Source organism: Dromiciops gliroides, chromosome 4 (genome assembly GCF_019393635.1).
Source record: "Dromiciops gliroides isolate mDroGli1 chromosome 4, mDroGli1.pri, whole genome shotgun sequence".
In the NCBI taxonomy this organism is placed as follows: domain Eukaryota; kingdom Metazoa; phylum Chordata; class Mammalia; order Microbiotheria; family Microbiotheriidae; genus Dromiciops; species Dromiciops gliroides.
In genome coordinates this window covers 187,598,879-187,616,957 of record NC_057864.1, presented here as the reverse complement: position 1 = coordinate 187,616,957, position 18,079 = coordinate 187,598,879, and the positions used below count along the sequence as shown (strand labels likewise).

General features: G+C 40.5%; 1 protein-coding gene across 1 annotated transcript in view; it reads right to left on the bottom strand.

The window, feature by feature from the left end:
* Positions 1 to 17,739, bottom strand: part of LOC122725876 (beta-1,4 N-acetylgalactosaminyltransferase 2-like) — a 59,423-nt gene extending 41,684 nt beyond the window's left edge. The window contains 4 exon segments of the mRNA XM_043963223.1: positions 3,936 to 4,067; positions 11,728 to 11,931; positions 17,338 to 17,343; positions 17,669 to 17,739. Coding sequence (XP_043819158.1) covers positions 3,936 to 4,067; positions 11,728 to 11,931; positions 17,338 to 17,343; positions 17,669 to 17,739 — 413 coding nt within the window.
* Positions 17,740 to 18,079: the final 340 nt, after the last annotated feature.

The window sequence follows — 18,079 nt, the reverse complement described above, 5'->3', positions numbered from 1 at the left end:
TTCTCTTGAGTCTTGTATGTTGAGATCAAATTTTCTATTCAGTTCTGGTCTTTTCACCAGGAAAGATTGAAAGTCCCCAATGTCATTAAATGTCCATCTTTTCCCCTGAAAGAAAATGCACATTTTTGCTGGGTAATAGATTCTTGGCTGCAATCCAAGCTCCTTTGCCTTCCGGAATATCATATTCCAAGCCTTGCGGTCCTTTAATGTTGAAGCTGCCAGGTCCTGAGCAATCCTGACTGTGGCTCCATCATATTTAAATTGCTTCTTTCTGGCTGCTTGGAGTGTTTTCTCCTTCACCTGATAATTCTGGAATTTGGCTACAATATTTCTTGGAGTTTTCCTTTTGGGGTCTCTTTCAGGAGGTGATCAGTGTATTCTTTCAATGATGATTTTATCCTCTGATTCTATGATATCAGGGCAGTTCTCCTTAATGATTTCCTGGAATATGGTGTCTAGACTCTTTTTCTGATCATGGCTTTCAGGCAGTCCAATGATTCTCAAATTGTCTCTCCTCGATCTGTTTTCCAGATCAGTTGTCTTTCCAATGAGGTATTTCACATTTTCTTCTATTTTTTCATTCTTTTGATTCTGCTTGACTGATTCCTGGTGTCTCATGGATTCCTTATCTTCCAACTGTCCAATTTTAATTTTTAAAGCATTGCTTTCTTCAGTAAGATTATGCACCTTTTTTTCCATTTGGCCAAGTGAATTTTTTAAGGCACTGTTTTCTTCAATGAGATTATGCACCTTTTTTTCCATTTGGCCAACTGAATTTTTTAAGGCATTGTTTTCTTCAGTGAAATTATGCACTTTTTTTTCCATTTGGCCAGTCAATCTTTGTGCTTCCTTTTCCAAGCTGCTGATTCTTTTTTCATAGTTTTCTTGTTTTGCTTTCATTTCTCTCCCCATTTTTTCTTCTACCTCTCTCAATTGATTTTTAAAATCCTTTTTGAGCTCTTCCAGGAAGGCTTTTTGTTCCTGAGACCAATTCACCTTCCCTCGTGAGGCTTCACATGTAGGCAATTTGAGGGTATTGTCCTCATCTGAATTTGTGTTGGCTTCTTCCCTATTGATACAGAAGCTCTCAATGGAGAGGGCTCTTTTTTGCTTCTTACTCATTATTGCAGCTTATTTATTTGTTTTTTAAGTTGAGGTCTGCTCTCGGGGCACCAGAGTCCCTGTTTTGGGCTTCTTGTGCAGGGGTATAGGTGCTGTGTGACCAGCTTTTTACTCTGAGGCCTTTATGGTGTGTGGCGATCCCCCGCCCTGCACTTCCTGTCTGGGTGCGCTCGGCCAGCCAGGCGCCCGCTCCTGGTGTCCATTCCTGCCGGTGCAGGTAGGTTTTTCCACTGTCCTTCTTGGCCACCAGATTTTTGAATCAGGTTCCAGGGGCCTCAGTTGTTTGGCTGTGGCCCGCAGCTCCAGCTGACTTGCCCTGACCCCCTCAGCGCTAGGTTGCTGCCCTGCACTGGGCCTCCCTTTTGCCCGAGTCAGACCGACCTTTTCCTGAAGTCTTCTAAATTATCTCTGGTTGGAGGACTGTGTCTCTCTGTCGCTTTGCAGGTTCTGTAGTTTCAGAATCCATCCAGAGGCTTGATTTAATGTTCTTTTTGAGGGAACAGAAGGAGAGCTCAGGCAGCTTGCTGCTTCCTCTCCCCATCTTGGCTCCGCCCCCTCTAAGGAAGGATTTTCAAGGGTTGTCCTGGTCTTTCAGCAAACCTTTGACAAAACAGTATCATCTGATAGCTACTGCAAGACCCTCTGAGACTTTGATAAAGTGGTGATTTCACAAGTGGGAATCTATTGCTTCATGCAATCTGTAACCCCTCAAGGTTTCTTGCCCATGCTTTCCACAAATTGTCCACCAAGGATCCAACCTATTTACTATGACTTGCCTTTTTTTTGGCAGGGCAACGAGGGTTAAGTGCCCAGTGTCACACAGCTAGTAAGTGTCAAGTGTCTGAAGCCGGAATTGAACTCAGGTCCTCCTGAATCCAGGGTCAGTACTTTATCCATTGCACCACCTAGCTGCCCCCTGCCTTTGGTTTTTATTCTACATCAGGGAGACCATTTCAGCATTGGATCTATACTTGTGTAATTTCTCCTTTTTTATACACAACCTGTCTACCTTCTTTTCCTACCAGAAACATCTTTGATGATACATTTTGATTCAATTCTTATTTGTTTGTTTTTTGTGGGGCAATGAGGGTTAAGTGACTTGCCCAGGGTCACACAGCTGGTAAGTGTCAAGTGTCTGAGACTGGGTTTGAACTCAGGTCCTTCTGAATCCAGGGCTGGTGCTTTATCCACTGCACTACCTAACTGCTCCTCAATTCTTATTTGTAAATCAACATTGACAATATGCTAAAGATTACTTGATGATAATAGATAGCATCTGTATATCACTTTAAGGTTTAAAGCGCTATACAAATATTATCTCATTTGATCCTCACAACAACCCTGTAAGATAGGTTCTCTTATCCTCATTTTACAGTTTAGAAAACTGAGGCAGACAGAGGTTAAGTGACTTTTCTAAGATCACATGGCTAGTTAGTATCTGAGGCTGGATTTGAACTCAGGTCCAGGTCCACCACTCTGTCCATTGTGCTGCCTATCTGCCTTTCCTATTCAAACCTATCATGTGTCTTCCTATTGCCCTTTTAGCTTATATGTATGTTCAAGGATTTTGAATGAGAAGAGACCTTAGAGGTAATTTAATCCAACTATTTTTACAGATGAAGATATTGATACCCAGAGAGTTTAAGTGAAATTCCCAATCTTCAAGGCACTCCTGAAGCCTAGACAATAAAGGTGGAAGACATTATCTCAAGTGGAGTAACTATCTCCAGAAGGTTATAGTTAAAATGCTTCCTGGAAGTGGGGAGTAGGGTTGTAGGTCTTGGTGTGTCTCCTTTATCCCTCTTCAATTAGCACAGGTTTATTTACCGGCCTAGTTTGTTGTTTTTGAGTAGGGAAAAGGGTAACTTCAAGAGGGGAAACAGCACTAAAGATCTACTTCACTGGGGAGAAATTGTAAGACTCTAGTCAGATAAACATCTCCTTTTCCTCTTCTCCAAAAAATCTTCTCTTATGCCCCCTACTCAACTTTGTTCTCCTTTCATATCTTCCCCATATTCCCAGCTCCAATGTCTAATAGAGAGACTATCCCCCACTTATCATACTAGGAACTCTGTCTGTGAAGGCATGGACTGTCTCTCTTGTTCTTTTAAGCTCCATAACGCATCACACAGAGACATGCCTTATTACCAACAGTGATTGACAGTGTTCTGTCCACAGAGGTATCGTACTCATCGGGGTCCTGAAGATGATCTCACTTGAAAAGGACTTGAATACAGTTTGCCTAAATACCCATACAAAACTCAAGATCCAAATGGATTCTCTATCCCTTTGTTGTTGTTGTTGTTCAGTCATGACCCCATTTAGGATTTTCTTGGCAATGATACTGGAGTGGTTTGTCATTTTCTACTCCACCTCATTTTATAGATGAGGAAACTGAGGCAAACAGGGTTAAATGACTTGCTAGTAAATGTCTGAGGCCAGATTTGAATTCATGAAGATCAGTCTTCTTGATTCCAAACCCAGTGCTCTATTCACTGCACCACCCAGCTGCCCATCTATTTCCCTCTACACTCTTTCCCTCACCCTCATAGATATTTTCTGTTTTTTTCCCCTCAGTTCTATCTTCTCAGACCCTTAAATTGAACCAAACTCCCCTCACCAATGGTATATGATAAAAGGATAACTCCCCAAAGCCAGGCAAATGGGATTATAAGTGCTACCAGGAGTTGCAGTTTATGGTGACCTCAAGAGAGATCTTGCCCCAGGATCCACCTGAGACATAGACCCTGGAAAATCCTAGGGTACAGCCAGAGAACTTTTTAGAGATTCTTCATTTATATGGTCTGCATTACCTCCTTTGGAAGTGTTCAAATTCTGCCTTTCTTCTGACTTTCACTGCCTCAAGTTCATTCTTGTTGTAGGACTCTTGAAAGAAGAAGTTTCCTGATTCCATTTTACATTTACACTGCCTCTGTGGGAACAACCTGTAGAAAGAGGGCAGACTATAAAACACAGTCCATGTGGATGGACTGGAATGGGGGGACCCGGAGACTCACCCCAGGAAAACAGCATCCCATTATTTCTTCCCTGTTGTTCCTGGAGGTGGTCTAGTTAGACTGAAAGACTAGGAACAGAACATGGGTTTTCTCCATGGAGATACAAAGAGATGTCAAGGCTAGAGATGTAGGAGGAGCTATGGGTCCAGAGACACTGCTCATTTGTCATGTGATGCCACTCTTCCTGAGCCAACTCTCTACATTTGGGATTCACTCCAAAGCCACTGCACAACAAGAAAAAGAAAGGAAGAGGAAGGCAGAGAAACTACATATATGGTTCTTCACATATGCAGAGAAATTCCAACTTTAGGTCAGTCCAACTTTAGGAAAGGGAACAGAAGAAAAATCCCTTATACTTAATCATGGCAGTTCTAGCAATGGAATCTTTGGATCCAAAGGTATTATTGGTCTGGGGACCTTTCTCACATGTTGCCACATGGAACTTCAAACGCTTTGTACTCTGCTACTGTCCCCCCAACAAAGTCTCCTTCAATAATTGTTCATGTCCTTTGATCCCCTCTCTATTGGTGAGTGTCTGTCACTTTTATCTTTTTTGGGGGTGGGGTGTGGCAATGAGGGTTAAGTGACTTGCCCAGGGTCACACAGCTAGTAAGTGTCAACTGTCTGAGGCTGGATTTGAACTTTATCCACTGCATCACCTAGTTGCCCCCTTCTTATAAAGCTATGTATTAATTCTTTATAAACTCTGGATGTTAGACCCTTTCAGCTGGAAACCTGTAACATGCTATAAATATTTCCCCTAAACTGTTTTTTTTTAACTTTAGAAGAACTACTTTTGGGGGGACAAAATCCTTTTATCTTTGTATAATCAAACCATTTTATCCCTAATCATATATTTCATTTGTTTTCATTATAAAAATTATTACTTCTTTCTTCATAATGGAGACAAATATATTATTCCTTCTCTTCCGATATTTTTTATGACCAAAGGAATTCAAATTATTGATCTAGTTAAACATCAATGTAGTGTATCATATGAAGTATTTTTTTTTTTGTGGGGCAACGGGGGTTAAGTGACTTGCCCAGGGTCACACAGCTAGTAAGTGTCAAGTGTCTGAGGCCGGATTTGAATTCAGGTACTCCTGAATCCAAGGCCAGCGCTTAAACCACTGCGCCATCTAGCTGCCCCTGAAGTATTTCTTGAAACCTATTTTTCACAATAAAGCCAACAGTTTTTGTTGGATGGTGATTCTATGTCCCATAGACTTTTAGACCTGGGTTTGTCCAACACCCTTTTATATACACTGGATTCTATTTCTGGGCTTTTTGTTTTGGTCTTTGGATATGTTTCTTTATTTTTTTCACCAGAATCAGTTAAAAAATAACTTGTAATATACTTTGAAATGTGTTAGGGAGAGCCATCATTTATTTATTTTGTTATTTTCATGGTTCATTCATTTACCATCAGTTGCTCTGGTTGGTTTCAACACACACCATGCCTCTCCTAGGATAAGCTTATCACCTGAAATCTCTGCATCATGGAGACTAATTCAGCTTTGCTATTTAACAACTTCAATTGCTTTTCCCTTCTGATTGGAGGGCTTTTATAAAGGGCTGAGATTTTTCCAGCTAACTTTGCTTACTATTAGCTATTATGCTTAGTTTCAACTCCACTTCATTTTCTCCCTCTCTCCCCTTCAATTTTCTTTTGGGCATTGTCTTCTCCCATTAGATTGTAAACTCCTTGAGGGCAGAGACTATCTTTCTTATTTGTATCCCCAAAGCTTAGCACAGTATTTGGCACATAGTAGGCACTTAATAAATGTTTATGGATATGGTTCAAAAGTATAATTGGTTTGGGAACCTTTCTTGTAAGTTGCCACATGGAACTTCAAACACTTTGCATCCAGCTACTATCCCCATAACTGTTCCTCTATCTATTGAAAAATAAAATTATCATTAAGTTAAGACATGATTAGATATTGTGCTTTTAGAAAATTCTTTTTTTTTTAATATTCTTGCCTTCTACTCTTGCATATGAATTTTCCAAGTAAATTTTGGGATGACACAAATGTGGGAGTAGATGACAGTCCAGATCCACAAGGCTCTTGAGAGGCTATAGTATGTGGCTAATTTTAATAAAAGGAAATTCAATAAGGATAAATGTCAAGTCTTATACTTGAATGCAAAAAAAAATCAATTTCACAAGTCTATGGGGGGCAGTATAGAGGACTTATTCTGAAAAAGATCTGGGGTTTTTAGTGGACTGCAAGCTCAATTTGGCAGCAGTGTGATGTGGCAGTCAAAAAAGTTAATGCAACCTTGTGCTGCATTAAGGACATAGCTTTGAGGGATAGAGAGGTAAGAGTCTCTCTGTACGTGGTTTACATCAGGCCTAATCTGGAGTACTGTGTTCAGTTCTGGGCACCCCAGTTTAGGAGGGACATTGATAAATTGGAGAGTTTTCAAAGAGGGGCAACCAGAATGGGTCCATGTTATATGAAGATCTAATGAAAAAACTTCATATGGATAGACTAATAAGAGAAGACCCAGTGGGGACATTGCCATCAAATATTTGAAGGGCTGTCATGTGGAAGAGGGACATTCTGATTCAACCCACAGGACAGAATCAGGAATGATGGGTGAAAGTTGGAAAGAAGTAAATTTAGACTAGTCAGAGGAAAAATCCCCCCAAATTAAAGCTGTCTCAAATGGACTGCTTCTGGAATTTGTGGCTTTCCCCTCCTTGAAGGTCTTCAAGCAGAAGTCAGGATGACCATTTCTATGTTATGTTACAGTGGGGGTTCCTTCTGTTCATGGGATGGACTAGATTACTGTGAGGTACTGACAAGCCCTAAAATTCTCTGATTCTATGGCTGAATCAGTATTGAAAGCTATAGGTTTGAACTCAGGTCCTCTTGAATCCAGGGCCAGTACTTTATCCACTGCACTACCTAGCTGCCTCAGCAATAACTGTATTTTAAAACAACTTGTATTTGTTTGGGGGTATTTTTTTTTACCTTATTAGGACAAATGTTTCTATTTCCATATTTTTATCAATGCCTTTCTCTGCCTCTCTTTGTATAATCATGCCATATTTATTTTTTCTCTTGCTGCTATGATTTATAACATTTATTTGTTTTCTACTATTAAAATATCTTTGCACTCTAATTATGAAATCTCTTTGGTCATAACATAATTTTTCTTTTTTACTTAATCAATTTGCTAGCATTTTATTTGTTATTTTCACCACATCTATGATTTTAATGACCTTTAATTTTTTCTCAATCTAATCTTTGTCTAGTTTAGCAATCAAAACCTTATTTTCCCTATAGAAGGATATGGATACTTCCCCCTTTGTGCTTATAAAGAGTCTATATGTGATAAGAGTTACTTGTTGGATAATTAACTTTTACTTAGTTCCTTTTACTTAGGTTGTGATTTTTTTTAACATGAGCACTTGTAATTTTTCCTTCAGTAAGGTCTTGATGTTCTATTTAACTTATTTACTTCTTGATTTGTCACATGAAATTTTATAGTTTTAATAATAATCATCCATTTCTTTTATAGTTTTAAATTCTAATGATGTGTTTGTGTGGATGGTTGTACTTAAAATATAAAAGTAAATAATAAAAGCATAATAATATATAGCACTTACTATGTGCCAAGCATTGTGCTAAGCATTTCACAATTATTATCTCATTTGATCCACACAACAACCCTGGAAGGTGCTATTATTACCTTCATTTTACAGCTGAAGAAACTGAGATAAGGAAAGTGACTTGCCCAGGATCACACAGCTAATAAATGTCTGAGGCTGAATTGGAACTCAGGTTTTCTTACTCCGGGCCCAGTACTCTATCCACTATAACACCTAAGCTTTCCTTCCTGATGAATTATACACAGAACATATGGATATTCTTTGTCCTGATTCCAATAAAGTCACATAAGGAACCTTGGTGAGATATTTTTGTCCATAAGTTATTTGGGAGCCAGTGCTGTGTTGACTATTGGCTGACTATGGACTTAGGCACCAATGACTTGGGAGGTACTGAACTGAAACAGTTCAAATACAAAATAATTAATATGCTTTTACCTCAACCTCCTTTTCTTTCTTTTCCTTCCTGGAGGTGTATGAGGCAAGAAATCCTATGTGCTACTGGGAAGGACAGGGGAAGCAACTGCACTCTCTCACCTAGCTACCATCTATCTATGAACACAAGCCTCTTCTCCATCTTTTCTGCTTATTCTTTCCTGAGTATCCCTAGAAAGGAGTTCCCAAGTGACCAATGAGACTGGACAATACATCAACGCTGATAGGGGTACCACTGGGTACCAGAGCCACTAACAACAGCAGCCAAGGTCAACGAGAAGATCCAGCCACAGTCCAGCCCCCTGATTAACTAACCCAGCAATGGATTAACCCATCAGCTAATACCTGCAATGAGACAAAGAGCCTAAGATTACAGTCATCCTGATTGTGGAAGAAATAAAAACATTATACCATGATCCAAGATGTTGCACAAATTTCCCCTACCATCCAGAAAGATTGAGACCTTTACCCTGTTTCTTGAAACTAATAATGGTTGTTTACAGCTCAACCCAAAGAATCAGATTAAATAGTCAATTATTAACTTTTAAAAGTTAAAACATTTTACAACCAATTTGACTCATCCACTAATACACTCTATCAATGTACTTAACCCCCATAATTGTTCCCCTTCTGTTTTCTTACTTTCCTGGCCTTGGCTAGTCTTATCATCTACTTTCTCTTCCCCCTTTTATCTATCACTCCAACCTCTCCTCCTTAGCCCATCTTTATCCACTTTAATCCTTTTATATCCTTTTTAATTCTCCTTGTTTTTGCTTCTCTTACATCCTGAAAGTAGGACCTAGACCTGGAGATTGTTTTCCTTCAACTTTTCTTCAAATTCTTCCAAATTTTATCAAGTTTTTCTCTCACCAATTTCAACTTCTGCCCTATTTTGTTAGTTCAAACCCCTCCAAGGTACTGAAATTATTTCCTTCTTCTTCCTTAGCTCAAGTCCTCCTCTCTTCTCCTATTCCTCACCAAACCTTCTCCCACAGAAGCTAGAAGTATAATCCTAGGAGAGATGACTATCACAATCCCTGAACAGGAAACTATACCCAGCAGAGATTAAACACAGAGAAGACAATAAAACACCACAAGATCAACAGTGCAACACCTAGCTGAGACTATAGACTCATCAATCACCAAGGATCACCTAGACCTTAATGGGATAAGGCACCGGGAAGATGAGCCACACCCAGCAGAATCAGGCTCAGTGAGGGTTACATGATGACATCATTAGAAGACAATGGTCATCCTACAGCATAAGAAACATAAATTTCTCCTGTATTTGCCCTGAGTACATGTATTTCTGGGTATCTAGGTGGTATAGAGGATAGAGTGCCAAACCTGGAGAGTGTTCATCTGGTCTCAGACACTTACTAGCTGTATGACCCTGGGCAAGTCACTTAACCCTGCTTGCCTCAGTTTCCTCATCTGTAAAATGACCTGGAGAAGGAAATAGCAAACCAGTCCAGCGTCTCTGCCAAGAAAACCCCCAAATGGGGCCAAAAAGTCAGACATAACTGAAAACAACTGAACAACATGCATTTCCTATTTGTGCAGCCTTCTACACCTGTACTTTGGCCAGATGCTTCCATGCACATTCCATCCCTGGAATTCTCTGCCTCCTCATCACTTCCTGGCTTTCCTGGTGTCCTCAAATCAAACCCCACTTGCTGCAGGAGGCTTTCACAATCCATTCTGATGCTAGTGCCTTCACTCTGAGAATACCATTCATTTAAACTGTATATAACTTGTTGCATACATAGTTATTTATGTTGTCTTCCCCATTAGAATATGAACTTCCCAAGACACTGGCATCATGGTTTTTTGCTTTTCTTTGTAACATCAGCACTTACCATAGTGTCTGGGTCACAGTAAACACTTAAATGCTTTTTGATTGACTGATTCATTCACACACACACACACACACACACACACACACACACACACGGCATTGTGCTAAGCTCTTTACAAATATTATCTCATATGAGTTTCACAACCCTAAGAAGTAGATATTATTATTAACTCCATTTTACAGTTGAGCAAACTGAGACAGATAGAGACTAAATGACTTGCTCAGGGTCACACAGCTAGTAAATATTTTAGACTGGAGCTGAACTTGTCTTCCTGAGACAAGGCTCAGCACTTTATCCATTACATTACCTAACCACCTCCTAGGAAACAGGTTTAGCCATTGGAACTAGAGAACAAAATGATAGGAGGTGGTACTGAGTTCTATAAGGAGTTCAGAGAAGGGATGGAGAATTCGGAGAAGGCTTTAAGAAAGAAGGGTACTTCAACTCAACTTTGCAGGATAGGTTAGGACTTGGACAAGCTCAGATGAAGATGAGGGAAGGCAATTTTAAACAATCTTGTAAGTACCAAGGCAGGAGTGATTTACCAGAAGAATATTATACAATTATGTGTGGGGGAGGTAAGAGAGGCATCTATTTTCTATTGTTTGGGCTAGTCCCTCGAGAAGGTGGAGATGTTTTCTTGCCAGAGGTATAAATTCCTCTTCCATGAGAAATTGGTACTGGATATTTCAGTTTAGTAAGGAAGGTTTTTCTGACCTGTCATGACTGATAACAACAATGAATGCAGAAACAGAGGGAAGTAGCCATTTCTTACTATCTTTTTAACTTACTTTTTTTTTTTGGTGGGGCAATGAGGGTTAAGTGACTTGTCCAGGGTCCCACAGCTAGTAAGTGTCAAGTATCTGAATCTGAAGTATTTGAATTCAGGTCCTCCTGAATCCAGGGCTGGTGCTTTATCTACTGTGCCACCTGGTTGCCCCCTTACTATCTTTTTAACCTTAGAAATTGTATCCTTTTTATCCCTGTCAATAGAAAAGTTGTCTTTACCACATTTAATGGTTCACAAGAACCTTATTGCATTTTTTTCTTTATTGCATTTTAACCCCACACCTAAATCACTAACTGGCATGATGGGGGCTGGGAAAAGGAAGTCTGGTCCTATACAAAGGACTTTGGATTTTAGGAGTGCCTAGCCATATACTGTGATAAGAGCAACCTAATAAAATTTGCAGGGAGTGAAAATTGTTTTAACTGAGAAGAGAATATAGAGGGTGTGCCCAAGAATAGCTTGAAAAAACAAAGTTAGCTCTTTGATGAGGTGTGAGTTCTCCTTTCCCTATTTACTCTCAGTATCCCTTTAATACTTAGTAATGGATGATCAATGATTCCAGTTCATACTATAAAGATGTGACCTTTAAAATAAAGGATTTGAGGGCTGAAAGCAACTCAAAGAGGAGGGCTATATAGAGTTGGGCTTGGTTATCTAGAGAAGAAAGATGCTCATCTAACATTTGGAGTTAGAGGACCAGGGTTTAAATCCTGACTTTCCCTTGGGATAGTTATTAAGCCTCTCTCAAGTTTCCAAATCTTCAAAATGAGAAGGAATTAATTGTTCTTTGAAGGCCCTTGCAACTATAAATCTATAATTTATCAAGAGCAGGTGAGCAGAACTAGGGTTCAGGAGAGAGAAGTGGGGTAAGGGGTAACATCTCACCATAGTCCATCATAGTTAAAGAGCTTCTTGAGTTCTTCCTGAGGCAATAACTTCAAGACAAAGGGAGCTGGAAAGTCTGACTTGGGTAGGTTTTCCTGGAATTCCTGGAGATTTCTGAAGACTTGAAAGAGAAGGTAACCAACCAACAAAAGGGAAAACACCAGCAACCATCTGAGATGGATCCATTGCCTCAGGAATCTCCAGCTGTGGGGAGAAATGACATTTTACCTAACAGATTCATCTTCTATTCTTTTTTTTTCTTTTGCAACAAACTTTTATTTTTTTATTTTCCAGTTACATGTAAGGGTAATTTTCAACATTCATTTTCATAAGATTTACAGTTCCAAATTTTTCTCCCTCCCTCCCTTTCCTCCCCCCTCCACAAGATCGCAATCAGGTTATATATGTACAATCCACAAGTGTTCTTTTTATCAGTTCTTTCTATAGCAGTGCATAGTAAGCTTCCTCATTAGTTCCTTGGGATTGTCTTGGATCATTGCACTGCTGAGAGTAGTTAAGTCATTCACAATTGCTCCTTGAACAATACTGCTGTCACTATGCACAATGTCCTCCCAGCTCTGTTCACTTCACTATACATCAATGTTCATTAGTCTTTCCAGGTTTTTCTGGGATCATCCTGTTTGTCATTTCCTGTAGCACAAGACCATTCCACTACAATCATATAACACAGCCTTTTCCATCATTCCTCAATTGATGGACATTCCCTTGATTCTCAATTCTTAGCCTCCACCAAGAGTTGCTATAAATATTTTTTTGTACAATTTCCCCCCCTTTTCTCTTTTTCATGATTACTATTGTTAACTGTTTCCCTTCCATCCTATTCCCTTCCCCATGATATTTATTCTATTATCCATCTTCTTTCATCCTATCACTCTTCAAAAGGGATTTGCTTCTGTCTGTCCCCTCTCCCACTCTGCCCTTCCTTCTTTTGCCCCTCTCTCTTTATCCCCTTCCCCTCCTATTTTCCTGCAGGATTAGAGAGATTACTCCACACTATTGCGTGTGTCCATTATTCCCTCCTTGAGCCAATTCTGATGAGTGTTAGGCTCATTTACTGCCCAGATTAAACAGATTACTACACCCAGTTGAGTGTGTCTGTTAGTCCTTGCTTGAGGCAGCTCTGATGAGTTTAAGGTCCTTGAGTCTTTTCCAATGAGTGTAAAATTCATTTACTGACCTGCTCCTCTCCCATCTCTTCCCCCACTCCATAAGCCTTTTCCTGTTACTTTCATGTAGGATTTCACTTCTGCCCTTCCCCCTCCCCCAGTGCATTCCCTTCACCCCTCAATTTAACCCTAAAGATGTCATCGCCTAGCTAAGTGACACAGTGGATAAAGCATCTCCCCTGGACCCAGGGGGATCCCAGGCAAAACCCAGCCTCAGACACAAGACTGTACGACCCCAGGTATGTCCCCCAGCTCCAATTTTTTATGGTTCTCTAGGGTTTTGTATTTGAAAGTCAAATTTGCCATTCAGTTCAGGTCTTTTCATCACAAATATCTGAAAGTCTTCTTTTTCATTAAAGTCCCATTTTTTCCGCTGAAATATTATGCTGAGTTTTGCTGGGTAGGTGATTCTTGGTTGTAATCCCATTTCCTTTGCCCTTTGGAATATCATATTCCATGCCCTCCGGTCCTTTAATGTAGAAGCTGCTAGATCTTGTCCTATCCTGACTGGGGCTCCACAGTACTTGAATTCTTTCTTTTTGGCAGCTTGCAATATTTTCTCCTTGACCTGAGAGCTCTGGAATTTGGCTATAATACTCCTAGGAGTTTTCCTTTTGGGATCTCTTTCTGGAGGTGATTGGTGGATTCTTTCAATTTCTATTTTAGCTTCTTCTAGAATTTCAGGGCAATTTTCCCTGAGAATGTCTTGGAAGATCATGTCTAAGCTCTTTCCTTGATCATGGTTTTCAGGTAGACCAATAATTTTCAGATTATCTCTCCTGGACCTATTTTCCAGGTCAGCAGTTTTTCCCAGAAGATATTTCACATTGCCCTCTATTTTTTTATTCATTTGGATTTGCTTTATTGTGTCTTGGTTTCTCATAAAGTCACTGGCTTCCATTTGTTCAATCCTAATTCTTGGGCAATTATTTTCATCAGAGAGCTTTTGTACCTCCTTTTCCATTTGGCCAATTTGACTTTTTAAGCTGTTGACTTTTTTCCTCAGGTCTTTCCTGCATCACCCTCATTTCTCTTTCCATTTTTTCCTCTACCTCTCTAACTTTATCTTAAAAATCCTTTTTGAGTACCTCTATGGCCTGAGACCAATTCATATTTTTCTTGGAAGCTTTAGATATAGGGGCCCTGATGTTGACATCTTCCTCTGAGGGTGCCCCTTGGTCTTCCTTGTTATTGAAAAAACTTTCTATGGTCCTCACCTTTCTCTGTCAGCTCATCTTGCCTTTCTTTTACTAGACTTTTAGCTCCTTAAAGTGGGGCACTGTTTCCAGGCTGCAGTATCCCAAGCTTAAGAGTCCCAGGTGGTATGATTTAAGGAGAATCAGGTTCTTCCCTGCCCGGCCTGTTCCCTAGTCCTTAGATGACCCCAGACCAACTTGGTAATCAACCAGCTTTGTGTGTTGTGGTTGTTAGCTCTGACGAGCCTGTGCCCCTCCCCCACCTGGGCCACTGCTGCTTGAGCCTACCTCCTGGTTCTCAGCAGGGGTGTAAAATCGAAGTTCTGCCTTAGCACCAGCATAGACCCCTGTAGTCTCCCCCCTGCCCAGGGCTCAGCCCACTCACCAGACTGTGAGCTTAGTTCCAGACAACACTGGCGCTTCAGCTAATTCAGAGGCTCTGGGGGGGTCTGCTTTTCTGGTGAGGCCTTCCTGGGACTGGATCTGTGACAGGGTGACTGTGGGGTTGGGGGCTCGACTCCTGTATCAGCATAGCAGCTCCCTCCTTCTGACCTTCTAAGCTGTTCTTGGTTAGAAGATGATTTCAGCACATTCTTCTGTGGGTTTTGCTGCTCCAGGTATTGTCCTATGGCGTTATTTGGATGTTTTTTGGAGCGATCATGTCATGAGTTCGGGAGCTCACTGCCTTTCCTCTGACATCTTGGATCCACCCCGGAAGTTCCTCATCTTCTATTCTTCACAGAAGTTGGACTAGGTGTCTAATTGCACTGGGTTTGAGCAATGTAAATTACAAGACTCAACCCCTGTCCTCAGGGAATTCACAGTCTATTTCAGACACATGAATAAAAACCTTTGGCCACAGGAAAAATAGCAGAATCTCACCTTCCATCTATCTGGAAAACCTGGGGAGTGAGAAGCCCTGGGTAGAACTGAAATTGGGGACATTACCATTATCTCTAAAGTTTTTAATCCTTTACATCAGTGGTGTCAACCTCAAATAGAAATGGGGCCACAAAAGTCATACATAAGGATCGCTGTGAACTACATATTGACTTGGTTTTAAAATGTAATATTATCTATTTTTATTGTATTTCTATATATATATTTGTTAACTATTTCCCAATTACATTTTTTGTTGTTTTGTTTTGTTTTTTTGATGAGGCAGTTGGGGTTAAGTGACTTGCCCAGGGTCACACAGCTAGTAAGTGTTAAGTGTCTGAGGCCGGATTTGAACTCAGGTACTCCTGAATCCAGGGCCAGTGCTCTATCCACTGCACCATCTAGCTGCCCCTCCCAATTACATTTTAATCTGGTTGGGCAGCCCTCAGGAATGTTGTGGGACATAGGTTATGTATTTGACATCTCTGCCCTATGTCTTAAAGCTGAATAGACATTTTCAGGAGATCCTCATTGCCAAACTTTTTTATATCCTTTGAGGCCAATAAAAATAGGACAGTTTGGTGGATTCAGAATTGACTGAATGTGTGGATCCATTGGGGAATCATGATGTCAACTGGGACCGTGGAGGTACTAGTAGAGTACCCCAGGAATCTAGTCCTTGGCCTTGTGTTATATTAATACATTTATCAATAACTTGGATGAAGAAACAGGGGCATGCTTATCAAATGTGCAGCTGGAACACAGAGCTAACATGCCACAATCCTGAAAGACTGCAAAAGGTTCAAATGGGTAAAATCTTACTTGATGATATTTGACAGAGGCAAGTGTAAATATTTGGTTCAATAAATTGGCTTCACAAATACACAGTGGAGGAGGCAGGGAGTGCAGTTCAGCTAAAAGAGATACGAGGATTTTCAAGGGCTATAGGTTCAATTAGGAGTCAATACATTGCTTTAACATGTACAGAAAGCCTCTAGATTTGAGTGGAGAGAAGAAAAGGTATTTATAGACCTGGGAGTTAGATTAGAAGGGGTGGGACGAGAAGAACAGTAACGCAGGACTAGGAGCAAGGAGGAAAGGCCAGCAGATGAGATTAAGAGAGGCGGATAAGATTAGAGGGGCGGCAAAGACGGCAGAGGGCAGACTGACCAGGAGGCAGTGGAGAGCAGAGAAGGTCAGCACAGGATACAGGTTGGAGAAAGTGAAGATTAAGAGGAGTTAGAAGAAAGTAGCTAAGCAGGGAAAGTGTAACATACCCTGAGTTGAGAGGTGGCTAAGGCCCTTATTGTATTAAAAAGGTTCCAGGCTCAGCAGGTGAAAGGAAGAACCGGAAAGCAGTCACATTGTACATTTTATTTCCCTGTATTCTTAATTTTAAATAGTATCTCATAAATAAACTCTGCTTTGATTATTTAGTTAAGAGGCTTCTTAATATTTTGCTTATCATTTTGGGAGTGGAGCAGTGATAGCCAAACAGTCAAAAGTCCCCAGATCAGTCCACCAGTCAAATTAGTCCCCCCAAATTAGCCCTAGTCATCAAAATATTCTACATTCGAACGGCGACCACAGCAGGATTTATGGCCCAATTATAATTTTTCTAAACTTATAATTTTTCATATACTCATAATTTTTCAGACTAGATTAGACATAGTTATTAATAATTAATTTTTTTACACATGAAAATCAAACAAAGTCATTTGATTTTAGGTTGTAGGGACACCGTATCAAGATCAAGAAGTAAGCATCCCACTGCTCTCTGCTCAGACCATATCTGGAGCATTGTGCTTAGACCTGGGCGCCATATTTTAGGAAGGATATTGATAAGCTAAAGAGCATTCAGCGAAGGGTAATCAGGATGGTGAAGGGTTTAAAACAGATTGAATGAACTGGGAATATTTAATCTAGAGAAGAAAAGGCTTGGGGAGAACAAGAGAGCTAGCTGTCTTCAAATACTTTAAGAACTATTCTGTGGACAAAGGATTAAGTTTGTTCTGTTGGCCCCAAAGGCAATACTAAGATGAATAGGGAACTGTTGCTGAGAGACAGATTTAGACCTATATAAGAATAATTTTCTAACGATCAGAGTAAGCCTAAATTACAATGAGTTCCTTGGAGGTCTTCAAACAGAGGCTGGAAGACACCTTCTTAGGGAGGTGGGAGAAGAAATTCTTCAAGTAATGGGTTTGGAAGAGATCAAATGAGATTATATTTGAGATTACATTACATTGCAAAACCTTAAAGCATTAGGTAAATGCTAGCTTCATCATCATCATATTATTATATACCCAGGATGTTTTTCCAATTCAGGTTCTGTGACAGAACTTAACCAATTTCTTTTCTTTTCTTGGGGCAATGGGAGTTAAGTGACTTGCCCAGGGTCACACAGCTAGAGAACTTGACCAATTTCAAAGAAAATGTCTACAACCTTGGCAAAAGTTCTCATTCAATCTTCATCCGAGTCCTGAAGGAGGCAATCAGGGAAGAGACAGTTATCATGGTTATACAGATGAGGAAACAGTTTCTGCGAGTCATAAAGCTCCAAAAATCCTTTAAGGTTATTTAGTCTAAAGACCTCATTTTACAGAGAAGTAAACTGTCATGTGGAACTGCTTCCCAGGGCTGGGCATGAAGCTCAAGTCTCCTGAATCCCTGAAGGACTCTTACCCTTGTCCCACTCTGTCCAGAGAGCAGAGCTGAGACCCCCACTATCTTCCTCTCTTCTCGGTCATGGATGAAGAAATTGGATAGAGAGGAGGGAAAGACTGTTGTGAAGAATGCGTACATTGACCATGGGGATCTTTTCTTCTCCAGACTTGAAGCAGAGGAGACTCCCTAAGTCCAAAGGGATCCCAAACACCACAAAAAAGGGAGCGGGATAGTGGTGGGGGTCGGGGGGGGGGGCTTTGCTTCGTCCCACCAGGCAGCAATTTCCTTCTCAGCTTTCTGAACTAGGCAGACACAGGTGCAAAGGATCTGACCCCGCGAGGGATGAGCAGATTCTAGGTGAAAATTCCCATATTTCACCTTCTCAAGGGAGCATTCCAAGTAGAACATGCCAGTGGATTTGAA